At 43.0% G+C, this 17466-nt stretch overlaps 1 protein-coding gene and 1 long non-coding RNA gene across 2 annotated transcripts in view; one reads left to right on the top strand and one right to left on the bottom strand.

Moving 5' to 3' along the window:
* Positions 1-10793, top strand: part of doc2a (double C2-like domains, alpha) — a 51848-nt gene extending 41055 nt beyond the window's left edge. The window contains exons 7-10 of the mRNA XM_060902646.1: positions 8899-9083; positions 9778-9859; positions 10305-10401; positions 10657-10793. Coding sequence (XP_060758629.1) covers positions 8899-9083; positions 9778-9859; positions 10305-10401; positions 10657-10793 — 501 coding nt within the window. The remainder of the gene's footprint in view (positions 1-8898; positions 9084-9777; positions 9860-10304; positions 10402-10656) is intronic.
* On the bottom strand, positions 2712-9021 carry LOC132869303 (uncharacterized). Its single transcript, XR_009650930.1, has 3 exons — positions 8849-9021; positions 7218-7352; positions 2712-2915 (listed from the first exon to the last, which is right to left on the bottom strand). It is a non-coding gene; the product is annotated as an uncharacterized LOC132869303 (long non-coding RNA).
* Positions 10794-17466: the final 6673 nt, after the last annotated feature.

Genomic DNA, 17466 nt, shown 5'->3' with positions numbered 1-17466 from the left:
CGGTCAATTTAGAGTCACCAGTTAACCTAACCTGCATGTCTTTGGACTGTGGGAGAAACTGGAGCACCCGGAGGAAACCCACGCGGACACGGGGAGAACATGCAAACTCCACACAGAAAGGCCCTCGCCGGCTACGGGGCTCGAACCCAGGACCTTCTTGCTGTGAGGCGACAGCGCTAACCACTACACCACCGTGCCGCCCTTCAAATACTTTTATTCCATATTTTGTTGCTTTTTTGTATTTTTTTCAAGTAGAGTTTTTATTTCATCCTCGGTTGGTTCAGCAACCCGCTCCGCCATTTTGTTTTTTTTTACTCACGGTAGCCTAGTAGTAGAGTAGCCAATCAGAGCGTGCGATTCACTTATATCCAGTGAATGTGGATAGAATAAGTTCTTGTTGTTAATATTCTTCGGTCCTTGTCTAGATTTATTTATCTCCTCACCCACCCTGATTTTAATCTCTAGGGTCTCTCTCTGGGCTGGTGAACTATAGATTTTGTTATATTGAGGACATTAATGCTGTGCAGCTTTTTTTTTTTCAGCTTTGTTTTAGTGCTGTGTTGAATGTACTGTATTGAGTCATATCCAATAAATCTGCGCCTGTTGCTCAGCTCTTTGAAGATAATACCTTTAATTTCCTATTTCTCACACAGTCTTGGCTTGATGGTTTTAGTAATATCGATTCCCAAGACGCATGGCAGGGCTGGATGTGTGTGAAAAGAATTTATATTCAGTCGAAGTTCCCCTCCCCGTTCACGAGACCAGTGTGTATTATGCGTGGTTCACACATTGCATGCGTATGTACGGTGTATCAGGATACATGGCAGTAAGAAAGGAACGTCACAGCATCGGCAGCTTACGTAGCTAATACTCTAGGATGCGTAACACGATCTCCTTGTATGCCAGGGTGCGGCGTATTTTTAAGTCCAGACTTAAAAATCTGTAGCACATACGTAGCAGCTTTGATATGTCACACATACATCATGTGTATGCCGTAAAAACAAAAGCTACGCAGCAGTGACGCAGTGGGAACGTTGCTCGAACACCTATTACGCTATGCGAATGCTTTAGTTGACACGTGTCTGATGAAGGTGGCTCTGGGGCTGGCTGGGTGGATGCAGCTGATGTCTTCCCTCTTCCCTTGGGTCCTGACTTCTTCGCTGGCATGATGCTTTCTTGACTGTGACGAATGACAATGAACGCAGCGTGGGGCCCCCTTTTATACCCACCTGTGAACGCCGCAGATATGCCGCAGGTACACAGCAGCAACGTCACACGTAAGAATGAAACACCACACCAACGAAACAGTTACGCCACGACAGTGCATCATACACCACACATACACCTCAGTACGGCATAACTTTATGTCCCTTGAACCCCATACAAACCCCAGATATGCCACAGAAACACCACACATACACCATGTACATTACAGAACTTTAATTTTGGACAAAATACGCCTCATTTCTTGGGGTTTGACCCACATGCTGCTTACGTGGCAAGATACGAGACAGTGTGATAGCAGCCTTAGGCACAGGGATAATTATGAATAAAGGTCAAATAACCAGGAATTTTAACAATCACATGGATGCAAGCTCTAACTATTTAACAGTTATTCCACGAAATCGAGTCGTACATGAGCTGATAACCGACGAGACACATAGCGCCGAGTCGGCTATAAGCCATGTATTATGAGATTGAGTGGAATAACTGTCTTATTCTACCCACATTCATTGGATTTTGAGAAACTGAGCATTTTTATTGTTATTTTTTGCAAATTCGATAAATAAAAACTTGATACAAAACATCTGACAAAATAATTTCAAATCATAAAAATGCTATCATAATAATTCTTGAAGGGTGGCACAGTGGTGTAGTGGTTAGCACTGTCATTTCACAGCAAGAAGGTCCTGGGTTTGAGCCCAGCGGCCGACAAGGGCCTTTCTGTGTGGAGTTTGCATGTTCTCCCCGTGTCAGTGTGGGTTTCCACCGGGTGCTCCGGTTTCCCAGGTGGAGGTTAGGCTAATTGGTGGCTTGAAATTGACCGTAGGTGTGAATGATTGTTTGTGTCTATGTGTCAGCCCTGCGATGACCTGGCAACTTGTCCAGGGTGTACCCCACCTCTTGCCCATAGTCAGCTGGGATAGGCTCCAGCTTGCCCGTGACCCTGTAGAACAGGATAAACGGCTACAGATAATAGATGGATGGCATAATTCGTGAAAAGTAATAAAAAAGTTTCATTCTTAGCATCAAATACTTTTATTCCATATGTTGTTGGGTTTTTTTGGGGGGGTTTCATTTTTGAGTTGAGTTTTTATTTCATCCTCGGTTGGTTCAGCAACACTCATCTCATCTCATTATCTCTAGACGCTTTATCCTGTTCTACAGGGTCGCAGGCAAGCTGGAGCCTATCCCAGCTGACTACGGGCGAGAGGCGGGGTACACCCTGGACAAGTCACCAGGTCATCACAGGGCTGACACATAGACACAGACAACCATTCACACTCACATCTATGGTCAATTTAGAGTCACCAGCTAACCTAACCTGCATGTCTTTGGACTGTGGGGGAAACCGGAGCACCTGGAGGAAACCCACATGGAGAACATGCAAACTTCACACAGAAAGGCCCTCGCCGGCCACGGGGCTCGGACCCAGACCTTCTTGCTGTGAGGCGACAGCGCTAACCACTACACCACCATGCCACCCCAGTTCAGCAATACATGCCACCATTTTGTTTTTCTCTACTCACGGTATATGAGCTGAAAGCCTAGTAGTAGAGTAGCCAATCAGCGCACACGATTGCTCATATCCAGTGAATGTGAATAGAATAAAACCCCATAACTACTGAGTTTACAATGTTGCTGAATTCCTTTTGCCTTTCAGCCCCTCATACACCAGATTTAGTCATGGGAACCTGAAACACACATCAAGACAGCATTTACAGCACATGTTGCAATATAACAATTTCTGTATCTTCTTTGCTGTCTCCACTTGGTGTTCCAAAACTAAGCCTGTTAGAAGGACAAGCATCTGGTGCTATCTCAAGGCTGACTGCCCTGTTCTTTATTAATGCTGTTTACGCACATTCTTGTTCTACGATGCCAGTGGATTTCAGAAGTTGTATAACACTCTTGTAGAACTGAAAACTAAAACCGTATCAGGCAAATTCAGTGTTCTCGGGAAAAACTCTACTGTCATTGTATAGTTGAAAAAGAATGCAGAAAAGCAGAAAGGATTTGGAGACATACACAACTAACTGCTGCCTAGAAGAGTCACATAAATGATTAAATCAAGCATGAAAAGAAATCATATTTCTCCAACTTGATCAAGGACCACAGTATTAATTAGAATTTCAACTGGCAGATTAAATAACCTTCAATATATATGTTATTTACCAGCTGGGAGGTCCGTATTGTGAAATACCATGACCGAGGTCTTGAAAGTACTGACCGAGGCGCTCTGGGCCAAGGTCAGTATTTAAGGTCGAGGTCACGGTATTTCACCATATGGACCGACCTTAAGCTGGTAAATAATATATTTATTCTTTTCTTTAACAAATTCTAACAGAAAACGAGAGCGCCCAAAAGGGAAAACCGAGCCAGGCCGTCATTTTGAATCCTCATTCACGGCTGTAATGCAAATGGCTTCCTCCTCGGTATGCAAGTGCACTTCCATGGCAGGAAAAAAACTACATTTTTCCACCTCTGTAGTCCCCTATTTATACAAAATTGAGTCATTCAGGATTCAGCCATGTTTTTGCTCGGTGTTAACAAGTTAGGTTTTTAGCTTTCTCCTGGAATGTTTTCTTTTATTTCTTCTTCCTCATGGTAGTAAAACTCGCTTTCGCTGTGAACACTGTTGTTATCGCTATCCATGCTGTAAAATTAATGCTATTCTCCTGAGAAATGCGAAAATAAATGTTGACAAAAAATTGCGACTATGTTTGTTGTTGTTGTGAACCAGCGAGTCGCCAGAGGTCCGTAACCGGGGTCCGTATCGTAGGATACAGACCCGCTCGCCAGCCAATCAGAGCACAGGATTTGATGGAAACCGGACCACGAAAAAAATAATATACATTATTATACATACAGGACACTTTTTCGATGGAATAAAAACGTGTTCTATTCCCTTCTAGCGGGTTTCATTCATTTGGTTTGATAGCATGCAATATTGTTAGCGTATTGCTTATCCTACATGTATTACGTCACTCTACCCAATGGAGACTCAGCGTTGAATATGGTTTACGATATTGCGTGGTTGTCAAGAGAACATGATGCCACATCTCGGAGATGTTAAACGTCCGTACTAGCGAGCGACTGTGACAATTTGTAAACAAACATCGCCGCCAGGTTTGTTTCGTTAAATACGGAAGATTTTGAGAGAATTTTGAAAGTGAAAGACATGTTGAACACCTGAAAGGAATGTGTATGTATAATAATAGCAGGAAGGTTGTGGGTTCGAGCCCAGTGGCTGACGGGGGCCTTTCTGTGTGGAGTTTGCATGTTCTCCCTGTGTCTGTGTGGGTTTCCTCCAGGTGCTCCGGTTTCCCCCACAGTCCAAAGACATGCAGTTAGGTTAACATGGGGCAGCCATGGGCTGAAGGTTGGGCCGAAGTGCCCTTGAACAAGGCACCTAAACCCCAACTGCTCCCCGGGCACTGTAGCATAGCTGCCCACTGTTCTGGGTATGTGTGTGTGCTCAATGCTCACTTGTGTGTACACATGCGTGTGTTCACTGCTTCAGATGTGTTAAATGCAGAGTATGAACTTCACTGTGCTTGAGTGTGTGACAAATAAAGGCTTCTTCTTCTTCATATCGGCTGGCTTTTTTGTGGTCTATCAGATACATTCCATTCAGCTAGCATGATATTTAACTTCTCTTCGACTCATTCAGTATCATGCTAGCTGAATGGAATATATCTGATGTACCACTCAAAGCCAGCCAATATTATTTAAATATTGGACATTATACTGTATTCGACATCTCTTACCTCACCAATGCAGTAAGTTTATCATGTTCTGCCACATTCTTTTTCTGCCTCAGTAGTAAAGACTGAGAAGTCTTGTTTGAAAAGATTTGTGGTTTCAGCAACAAGTTTAAACAATTAAATCCAATGTTGCAATGGTTAAAATTGAAGCACATCATTTTGCTATTGTCTTCTCCCACTCATGCCAGTCATGACCTTTGATTTTCAACCTTGTTCAAGACAACTTAAGTCAATTCATCACTGTAATAAGGCATTTATTCCCACTGCTATAAATCAGCTTTCATCAGGCTCCTGTTAAAGAAAATCAATTTGGATTCCACTGTAACTATTGTCTACAATTATCAAAAAAAGAGGCTGAAATGGATGCAGTTTTAATGAAAAGACTAGCAAACAGACCCAAAATAATTTTCTCAATCGTAATCCAAAAACAAATAGAAGTTAGGCGATCAGCAAACAAAAATGAAACAGAATCTAAAAACTCATGACCCAGAAATCATCCATCCATCCATCCATCCATCCATTATCTGTAGCCACTTATCCTGTTCTACAGGGTCACAGGCAAGCTGGAGCCTATCAGAGATGACTATGGGCGAGAGGTGGGGTACACCCTGGACAAGTCACCAGGTCATCGCAGGGCTGACACATAGAGACAAACAACGGTCAATTTATAGCCACCAATTAGCCTAACCTGCATGTCCTTGGACTGTGGGGGAAACCGAAGCACCCAGAGGAAACCCATGCAGACACGGGGAGAACATGCAGACTCCACACAGAAAGGCCCTCGCCAGCCGCTGGGCTCAAACCCAGGACCTTCTTGCTGTGAGGCGACAGTGCTAACCACTACACCACCATGCCGCCCTCCAGAAAACAGACCAATAGTCAAAATCAGAATAGGTTGTCTTCAGTCACATGACTTTTGCTTGCAAGTTTCCTTCCGGTGAATGAAATGGTGGTCAGACAAACCAATTTGGCTGGTGTTATGCAGAGAGTTATTGAAACCGTCTCCGACTATTTTCGCAGTTTAGAGGTCAATGCACGGTCAAGATACCTTCAGAAAGTTGCTCTTTGTCGTGGGATAGATCCTTAAATGCAAGGAAAGAAGGATGTTTCCTATAAGTTGGAAAATTATCCATCCGTTGAGTTCCCTGGCATCTCAAACTACCTGGTGCTGCAGACATCGTTCTACACAGACAAATGGATGAAAACCTGGAAGAGCATAGAGGAGTACAACTTTTTATATGTGGCTGGGTTAAAGATCTGCAGATCAAGACACTATAAGATAAATCCAGTATCGTTTATGCCCAAGTAAGTTGGCATTTTTGGGCTTTTTGTACACGCCTTTGCGATGATTGCTAGGACGCTACAAGTTTGAGTATCAGATGTAAACAAATCAGAGCCGCTCGATTCTCAATCCTCCCTGCTCTTCTCTTCCAGGTAAATAATTCATAAAGGTCCACAGAAACCTCTTTAAAGACCTGGATATTGGTGAAACAAGATGGAGAAGTTATCACGGCTCACTGTAACTGCATGGCCAGGGAAGCAGTTTCGTGCTGTTAACTCGTGAGCTCTGCTTTTGTGTTTATGTGGATCGTCTCAATTATCTTATCTCTCTAGTTCAGTGTAGGAGCCCAAAGTACATCATCATCCTTGTAAAAATTGCTAGGACTTCCTGATAAATAAAGTGAAATCATACGTGTTACAGTAGTTTACAATATGGCGATCACGATCAAACGATAAACAAAAACACATCTGAGGACTGAAGCATCTCCTGAACTTCAAAAATAATGGAACATGGTGAGAAAAGTGATTTGTGAATCCAAACAAAATAAATCAGAAGAATTTACAAACCCGGGGTGGCATGGTGGTGTAGTGGTTAGCGCTGTCGCCTCACAGCAAGAAGGTCCAGGTTCGAGCCCCGTGGCTGGCAAGGGCCTTTCTGTGCGGAGTTTGCATGTTCACCCCGTGTCTGCATGGGTTTCCTCCGGGTGCTCCGGTTTCCCCCACAGTCCAAAGACATGCAGGTTAGGTTAACTGGTGACTCTAAATTGACCGTAGGTGTGAATGTGAATGGTTGTCTGTGTCTATGTGTCAGCCCTGTGATGACCTGGCGACTTGTCCAGGGTGTACCCCGCCTTTCGCCCGTAGTCAGCTGGGATAGGCTCCAGCTTGCCTGCGACCCTGTAGAACAGGATAAAGCGGCTAGAGATGATGAGATGAGAATTTACAAACCTTTTACGAAGTGATCACTGCAAACTCGAGCATTCTTCGACTCTGCTCCCTTCCGTCCCAGCGAAAGGTTCAAGAGCCACCTTTCTCATCGTCTTTGGGTAAAATCCATTGCTCTTTCCTCCTTTTATCACTTCACTGGGAACCCGGAAGAACATTTTATCAGTTTCACAGTTTGTTTGATTCAAACAATGCAAAACAACACAAGTCTAGGGCATTTTAATGACTAGCAAGACACTCCAGTGATAGCAACGCTAGTTGTAGGTTAAGTGCCCTTGCTCAAGGGCACTTCAGCCCAACCTCAGGCCATGGCTGCCTCATGTTAATCTAACTGCATGTCTTTGAACTGTGGGGGAAACCAGAGCACCCGGAGGAAACCCACACAGACATGGAGAGAACATGCAAACTCCACACCCCCGTCGGCCGCTGGGCTCAAACCCAGAACCTTCTTGCTGTGAGGTGACAGTGCTATCCACTATGCCACCATATATTATTAAATATTATGCTGAGTGATGGCACGGTGGTGTAGTGGTTAGCGCTGTCGCCTCACAGCAAGAAGGTCCTGGGTTCGAGCCCCGGGGCCGGCGAGGGCCTTTCTGTGTGGAGTTTGCATGTTCTCCCCGTGTCCACGTGGGTTTCCTCCGGGTGCTCCGGTTTCCCCCACAGTCCAAAGACATGCAGGTTAGGTTAACTGGTGACTCTAAATTGACCGTAGGTGTGAATGTGAGTGTGAATGGTTGTCTATGTGTCAGCCCTGTGATGACCTGGCGACTTGTCCAGGGTGTACCCCGCCTTCCGGCCGTAGTCAGCTGGGATAGGCTCCAGCTTGCCTGCGACCCTGTAGAAGGATAAAGCGGCTAGAGATAATGAGATGAGATGAGATGCTGAGTGATTGTGAACAGGTGAGTGTGATCAGAAGTCTGGTGACTATGAACATGACATTGCCTGTGTGTGTTGAGAATTATAGTCCATGGTGGCCATATTTGTAGGCAGTGGTGTGTTTTGGGAAGTGGAGTTCCTTGTCGATTCTGGTGTTGCCATTATACTTAACAAGAATAATCTTACTTAAACATTTCAGTCAACTGTTAAATGCAAACATTTAACTGTTAAGAAACAGTTAAATGCTTGCCTGTTTTTATTTTTATATTATTCTATTTCTTGTTTAACATTTTTTTTGTGGTATTTAGCTTTGTGTGTGTGTGTGTGTGTGTGTGTGTGTGTGTGTGTTTTAATAATTTCTGAGGCCTTGCATTCTCCTTTGACAAAAACCAGAGCTACAATTCTTTAAAAACACTTGGGACTGCTGGTCTATTGCACCAACTTGTTTAATTCACTCTCGAGCTCATTATCAGTCACCTCTGGTTTCATGGCTTTCTGAACTCCCCAACTTTTCTTTTTCTTATTGCACTTGAACCAAAAAAACAAGGCCACGTGGCAAGAAAAGTTGCATGTATTCTGGGAATAAAATTAATTCAATTTAATTTAATTTAATTTGCTCCATGGGTGTCCTTGATGGGTCACGATTTCTTTTATAGCTAATTATTCTCAGAGACCTGGGGCGACACAACTGACACGAATGACTAATTGGTGCCCTTTTTTGGCTGCACTGTCTCTCACCACTCTGAATATTCTACCTTTAAAGTGCATCCTTTCCACTTTCCACCTCCTTTTGCTTTCTCTGCAGTGGGAGCAGGAGCAGTTGCACAGTCTGGAGGAGCGAGGCCGTCTGTTACTGTCGCTCCAGTTCCTGCCTCCGTCTGTAGAGGGCGATGGAAAGGCTCGGCGGGGAGGTCTGTGTGTCGGTGTTCAGCGCTGTGCTCACCTCGCTGCCATGGATGTCAATGGCTTCTCTGATCCCTATGTAAAAACGTGAGAGGACAGTGTGTTGGTGTAAGATATGTCTGGTGTGGGTGGATGATTCAATCTGTATTGCATTTTACTGAGCAGCAAGCAAACATTTCAGCTCAGGTACTTCAGCTCATGTGAAAAGATAACAACAGACAACAGTAAGAGACATAAGTAACGATTGGGAGCCAGGTGAAATTGAACCATAATTCCTCGGTTCATGCACCCATGTTTTCCTTACATATTGCTAATCGCTCTATTTCTCTCCCACATCATGTTTTAAAATAAATATACCTTCCTCGGGCAAAATGGCAAAAGAATCATCAAACCTCCCACCCACACATGTCCAAGTCATTTTATCTTTGTCTCTCTTCCAAACACACACACACACACACACACACACACACACACACACACACACACACACAAAACACAAGAAGCTTGGCTTTGATCATGATAGGGATTGTGGGAATGTGTGGCTGTGTTGTTTGGGGGAAGGGCGTGAGCGTTAACAGCACTGTATAAAGCAAATCAAATTTTTATGGAAGTCAGTGGGACACAGTCGGAAAAGCAGAAAAGCAAATAGCTATGTGTGCATCAATCGATATTTGTGTGTGTGTGTGTGTTAGTGAGATGCAACTATCCTTTCTCACTTTGTTTTTGTCTGTTTATCTCCATCATTCTCCCTCTTTTTTTTTTTTTTTTTTTACTACTGCAGATATCTGAAGCCTGATGTGCAAAAGAAATCAAAACATAAAACGGCCGTGATTAAAAAGACCCTTAACCCAGAATTTAACGAGGTACCGACCTTATGTTATCGATTGCAGATTCTTCACGTATATACCGTACAAGCGTATGTGGGCATGTTTCTCCATTATAACCTCTATAAGCCTGAAAGTTAAGTGTCAATGAAAAACTAGTCTGCCATTTCTCATCAGTTCGCTCATCCTGTTTGCCTGGTGTGTGTAGGCGCTGAGTATCATCAAGCGCACTGAGTGGCACTTTTCCATTCTCATAATAGCCCCCGACATTAGACTTCTCCATTGTATAATCTGGAACTAGTACTCTCAGTTTCCATTTACTCTCTTGTCAAGAGTGCAGATCCTGCAGGCCGACACGACGGTGCTCAGTGATACCAAAAGCCACTGATTCCACAGCACGCTGCCACTGAATTTCTGACTGTGTTCGGTATCCGAGGCTTTACATTCTCAGTTTCATCATTTCCCTCCTGCTTTTCCCTTACAGGAGTTCTTTTATGAGATCTCTTTCACAGAGCTAGTCAGTAAGACGCTGGAAGTCACCGTATGGGACTATGACCTGGGTCGATCCAATGATTTTATAGGTGAGACCAAAGACAGACTGGGGCATATGGTATTCATCTGATAAGACATGCCACTGTGTTGGTTATTCAGATTTTAATCCTGAATCCACACTATCTCATGGTGGGTGACTGACTATAACACAGTATGCCTCCATTACTGCAATTATGAACATTCCTTTCAAATGAGGAATTGCCTTGATATCTGTCATGACTAAAGGCATATAAAGACAAACCATGCGTGTACACTCTAATGAAAATCACTCCGTGTGGTGGCAGGTGGAGTGTGCCTGGGCTGTCACTCACAGGGAGATGCTCTACGCCATTGGATGGACTGTCTGAGGAATAAGGGACAGAGGGTGGAGCGATGGCATGTCCTGACCAATGAACTCCCTCAGAGCTCCTGCCAGGACTGAGGATCTTATAGGGGACGCCAGTGATAACCTAATGCTGCATGGAGTTAAAGATGAACACTCAGTGTGCATCTGAGCACCTTTTTTTGAGACTGCACACTATAGGCTGTATGCGCTCATCATATTCCTAGTCAATGCATGATTGATATTCATGACCGGCGCAAATACTGTATTACTTGAACACCCCTTGCTTGTTACCAGGAGAGTTTGAGGGATGGACTGTCAGTCAGATGCCTTTTGATTCCATGTTACTTGCTGGACTTTTCCTGTCGGTCTCTCTCTATCATTGCTGCACGTTTTATACACATTTTTGTAACAATAAACTGAATCCTAATCCTCTCCGAATCCATTGTAGCATATCCTTCTGATTGGTTAGAGTAGAAAACGTATTTTCCTCTCAACACAGCAGTAATATGTACCCAGGACAGACATGCACTACTGTAAGGAAATAAGCAAGGTGCCTGCAGTAAATTTAATATCTTCTCAATTACACAGGAAGCTTATCAAGGGTCAAGTTTTTCACTAATGCTTTTGGACACTGAATGTATCAATTGGACATCAGGACTGTTACTCATAAACCATCTCAGAACTGATAAGAACTGGAGTGGAATCCAGTCCTAAATTAGCCTTCCTTCTTTCAGAACCCCTGTAAATACTGGCGCTCTCATATAAACACGACTAACCATCTGTTTTGTAGCATGAAGAAATGTTTACAGCATTATAAAGCATGCCCCAACAATGTTTTTCCAGGGCTGTAATTCTTGTAATTTTGAAGTCCCGTTTGCTAATATTTACATCCTCTGATCTTCACATCTATTAATTTCTAAAGTTTTGTATTGGACTGATGTGTGCGTTGTTCTGGTCTGCATGCCCAATGGTGTGAGTGTGAGTTTATATTACTGTGTTATTTGGATATTTATTGAGTGTTGTACTTTTGAGGAATTGTGATTACTACATTTGTATGAAGTGTTTATGTACAATTTGGAAATACAAACGAATGCATTGCTCTAAGGGTGTGCATCATTTCTCTGCATCGCCAAAGAATATCACTTTGTACTGTTCCATTGACAGTGGAAATTAAGTGAACATAGCTCCTATTACCATTTGTGTTTCCATTTAGAACTGTGCTATCAACACAGTCTACAGTATGTCGTAAAACACACAGACTTAGCAGTAATCACTGAGATTAGGTTTGTAGAGATTAGGTCTTTTTTTTTTTCTTCTTCACGTATCAGATGTTTATTTTTATATGAAGAAACACATAATATATAATGTAGCTCTAACAATATCAGAGCACTATCATACTTGATATATTGGATCATAAAATCCATAAAATCCAGTGCAGGAGAAATGGTGTCCAACACAGTTTGGTAATTTCCCTGCTATAACCACCTTCACAACTTGGTAACACACTTGTGAATTGAATCAAGTGTCTATGAGGCAAGAAATCATCAAACCATCCTGAACTCCAGTCCAGAAATTATGCACCTCAGATGTACGGTAAAATGTCTTATGCTTGTCGGTTTTAATATAACCAAGTGAAGAAAAAGGAATGCAAACAATTTGGTCTGATTGAGCTTCTCACTCTACATATACATCAAAAAATGTCCACACACTTCTGTTTATATGACTGTAACACACCCAAGCTGTGCTAGAAGGCCCTTCTCGTTCATCTCTGAATATATTCTACAGCACTGCCACCTAGTGTATGTAAACATTCAAATTTATACCTAAAAGTGCATGTTGGAGTATAACGGGAAAACAACTACATGTAAACCACATCTTTTTCATAAAATGGTTCTATTACAAACTTTCAGGTTCTACATACAAATTTGAAGGGTTTCCCCAGAGGAACCTGCAAAGAATCCTTAAGAATTCTTGACAGTTCCCAAAGCCAGTTTCCATTGCATTTATCTAGTCCATTTAAGACTAAACATGTCTATCACATATCTGATGTCTGACTGGCATTGCACATGACCCATCCTTCACCCTGCATATAGTCAGCACGTAAGCTGGCTCCATGACACCATTTTGGGTTATGTGATTGGTTCAGTTACCAGCTGCCTGGCTGTGGACACCACCTGGCTCCCTAATCCGGACAAGGTACACTTATACCCCTTATCCACCAAGACCGATTCAGAGCTGGTGCCTCATCTCAAACCAGTTCTTCAAGTTTTGACAGCCAAAGTACTGGTTGTTAGAAAACTGGTTCCAGAGCAGCACCAACTCTTTGCTGGTCTAGAACCAAGAATCACTTAGGTCAGGGGTTAGGGGTGAGATTATTGTTACCAACAAGACTAGCTAAACTTTGTAATCGCTATTTAAAAAAAACAGAGCTAGTGAAATGTCTAGTCTAACTAACCTGAAGAAGAAGAGATGATGTAGTCTGCCATTGTTGTTGGGCTTGGCACTAATGGTGCTAGAGTGGCGGGCTAGCAGCACTGGTGGGACTGGGCAAGTGGAGATGTATACAGCGATGTAATGACATGGCTCAGTGGTGACTCACTAGACCATGGAAAAGCAAACCAGTTCTTAGAAGGTTCGCAAGTTGAACCAGCTCCAAAGCAGCACTAGTACCAGTCCAGAACTAGCACCTGGTTCATGTTAGTGGAAAGGGGGTATTAGTCTTTTTTCTACCTTATCTCTGATTTGTTCATCAAAGGTGGCCTTACTGGGAGCTCCTCGTGACATAGCGCTGAGGCTCACTGAAGTACACAAACCCCCTAGGGGGCTAATTCTATCTTGGGACTGATTACATTTGTTTTCTACCTTGCTCAAAAGCATATCTGGCTTTATATGTAAAATCTGTAAAAGTGTCCTTTGACGCTAGATAATAATATCTGACCTCAAGTAAAATATACTTAGCTGACAATATTCATGCAACAAAATTTATTAGCCACACCACATATGTACCAAGTCTTGGCCAAATGAAACAGACCTGTTGCTGTTGCCAGAATAGCTGACTCCAAATTATTGAACTGAAGCAGTGGATTCCAGATGGTACCAGAACTGGAGGTTTGTGCTTAAGTACTTTCACTGGGCTCAATTAGATATTTGTTATCATTGACATTAGATAAATAAAGGTTAGGCTTGCCATCTGTACTGGTGTAGTGGCGAAGCAGAGGGTCCCACAGGTCCAAACACACTTTCTATGCTTGGCCCAAACAAGAAGAATGCAAAAAAGAATTCTACTCGGTGCTTTGGTTATCACACTGAACAGTCAGTAACTTCGCATTAGCTAAATAACGTACAAACCCCATTTCCAGAAAAGTTTTAATATTGTCCAAAATGCAATAAAAACAAAAATCTGTTTGTGATGTGTTAATTCATGTGAAACTTTATTTAACTGACAAAAGTACAACGAAAAGATTTTCAATAGTTTTACTGGTCAACTTAATTGGATTTTGTAAATATAAATGACGTTGGAATTTCATGCCTGCAACATACTCAAAAAAAAAAAAAAGTTGGGACAGAGGCATTATTACCATTGTGTTACATCATCTTTCCTGTTAATAACACTTTTTAATCATATGGAAACTGAGGATTTAATTGCCTACAACTAATTGTTGCAGTTTTGCAATTGGAATATTTGTCCATCTCACCCTTAGTCAGCTGGGATAATAATAATAATAATAATAATAATAATAATAATAATAATAATAATAATAATATGTTCAATTTATATAGCGCCTTTCTCAAAACCCAAGGTTGCTTTACAATAATAGGCAGAGAAAAGAAAAGAAAAAAGTCCACCAAATAGAGGTCAGGATATCATTCCAGTGGTGTAGCAGCCACAGTCCCACCAAAAGGCGCACAAAAACAAGTCCCACATCTCCAGCACAGCCGCCATTACGCCGCCAGCAACATCGCTCGAACACCACGCCATGGATCCACAAAGCGAGCACAGGAGCACCGCCACACAGAGCGCTGGTATGTCCCAAACCACCTGCACAGCTGCGGCGACGCCACCGAGCAACATTGCTTGGAACATCACACCAAGCATTAAAGCACAGAGCGCTGGACAACCACGATGTTAAAATGAGCAATGAGCTCACTGCAGTCCATAGCTGGGAGCACAGGCATCACCCACAGCAAACCAAGGCCTGGAGGGAACCGAGGCTTAAAACTGGGTCCAGAGCTAGACCACAACCGGCAGACAAAAACACTCAAACAAACATCAAACACAGAAAAAAGAAAAAAAAATTAAAATAAAAAAGGAGAGAAAATAAAATAAAATAAAAAAGCTCCGGTGAGAAGCGGCAGCCAGAATGCGCACGACGTACTCTCAATCGGAAAACGGATAGGCTCCAGCTTGCCTGTGACCCTGCACAGGATAAGCAGTTATGGATAATGGATGGATGGATGGATATTTGTCCATTCTTGCTTGATATAAGACTTCAGCTGCTCAATAGTCCATGGTCAACAGGCCATTATCTGATTCTCTTCTTCATGACGTCACATACATTCTCAATAGAAGACAGATCTGGACTGACAGCAGGCCAGTCAAGCACATGCACTCTGTGTTTATGAAGCCACGCTGTTGTAGCCTGTGCAGAATGAGGCCTGGCATTGTCCTGCTCAAATAAGCATGGACTTCCCAGGAAGAGATGTCACCTTGATGGAAACATATATCTCTCTAAAATCCCAATATACGCCTCTGCTTCAAAGGTACCTTCACACACTTGCACCTCACCCATTCCATAGGCACTGAAGCACCCCCATACCATCACAGATGCTGGCTTTTGCACCTTTATCTGATAAAAAACTGGATGGACGTGTTCACCTTTGGCACTGAGAACTCGACGTCTGCTTTTTTACTGAAAACAAGCTGAAATGTGGACTCATCTGACCACAGCACACGTTTCCACTGTCTTTTGGTCCATCTAAGATGAGTTCTGGCCCAGAGAAATCAGCAGTATTTCTGCATAGAATTAATGAATGACTTCCTCCTTGCCGTAATACGGTTTCAGTTTGCATTTCTGGAAGCAGCAACAGACTGTGTTAAGTGACAACAGTTTTCCGAAGCACTCCCAAGCCCATGTGGCTATATTTGTCGCCTTAGCATGACGGTTTCTTAGGTAGTGCTGCCTGAGGGCTCAAAAGTCACACACATTCAACAGTGGTTTCTGACCTTTCCCTTTACGCACTGAGATGTCTCTGAATTCCCTGAATCTTTTCACAACATTATGTTCTGTAGATTTTGAAAGACCTGAATTCTCTGCAATCTTGCATTGAGAAATGTTCTTTTTGAACTGACTAAATATTCTGTCATGAGTTTTGGCACAAAAGAGCGAGCCACGATCCATCCTTGCTTGCAAAGACTGAGCCTTTGGTGTTGCTCCTTTTATACCCAATCATGATACACTTACCTGTTACCAGTTAACCTGCTTATTAAGGAATCCTCCAAAATGGCGTTACTTGAATATCCTATAAACTTTTCAGTCTTATTTTGTCTCTGTCCCAACTTTTTTTGAGTGTGTTGCAGGTATCAAATTCTAACTTTGTTACATTTGACAACTACAATTAATTTGGTGGGCGGCACGGTGGTGTAGTGGTTAGCACTGTCGCCTCACAGCAAGAAGGTCCTGGGTTCGAGCCCTGGGGCCGGCGAGGGCCTTTCTGTGTGGCGCTTGCATGCTCTCCCTGTGTCCGCGTGGGTTTCCTCCGGGTGCTCCGGTTTCCCCCACAGTCCACCAGTAGGTGTGAATGGTTGTCTATGTGTCAGCCCTGTGATGACCTGGCGACTTGTCCAGGGTGTACCCTGCCTTTCGCCTGTAGTCAGCTGGGATAGGCTCCAGCTTGCCTGTGACCCTGTAGAAGGATAAAGCAGCTAGAGATAATGAGATGAGATGAATTAATTTGGTCAGTAAAACTATCGAAAAATTGTTTTTTGTACTTTTATCAGTTAAATAAAATTTCATGTAAATAAACAAATCACAGATTTTTGTTTTTATTGCATTTTGGAAAATATGCGAATATGCAAATATTCTCCAAGCTTTGCGAGTTGATTTTTGGTGTGTTTCCGTCTCGTGAGTAGCCAAAAACATCACAGAAATTTTCAATGCATGCAGTGAAATTTGGTGGCGATGTTTTCGCTGGCAAACTAAGCAGCGAATACTCGCAGATGGATTTGGAGATACTTCCCGAAGCTCGGGGAAGCATTGCCACCAAAATGCCTCATTTTCATCAATAACCCATCGTAAAGCATCGCGAGCTGTAGCGTGACTGTAGCCTTAATGATCTCACTTCCACTAAGTTGGACCTAAGCACCATGAGGAACCTGTTCCCTTGTATTAATAAGTTGTGGTCATATAGTGTAGTAGCAGTGTCCAGGTAGCATTTCATGGCATGCTAAATTTCGTTATCATGCATGTCACTTGAATTAAAAAAAAATACTTAGACACTAACAAGCTCTTTGAGGTGCAGTGCTGATCTCCGTTTCGATAGCCCTTGGCCTCTTGCCTATACAGCTAGGGTTACAGTGGGGGGCTGGTCCTCTGGTAACTGCAAGAGTTTGACTTCCCTACTCGCATCTGTGTTGCAGCGTGCCTTGCCAGATGGCAGTAAGACACCGTTTTTATGATGGTCTTTGGTATGACCTGACCGCAAGTAGAACTCACGATCTCCTGGTCGAGTGGTGGACATGCTAACCTCTAGGCCAGCTTACCATATAGAA

This window comes from Neoarius graeffei, chromosome 20, assembly GCF_027579695.1.
Source record: "Neoarius graeffei isolate fNeoGra1 chromosome 20, fNeoGra1.pri, whole genome shotgun sequence".
NCBI classification, from domain to species: domain Eukaryota; kingdom Metazoa; phylum Chordata; class Actinopteri; order Siluriformes; family Ariidae; genus Neoarius; species Neoarius graeffei.
The sequence above is the reverse complement of the archived record's forward strand: the minus strand, read 5'-3'. Positions and strand labels throughout refer to the sequence as shown.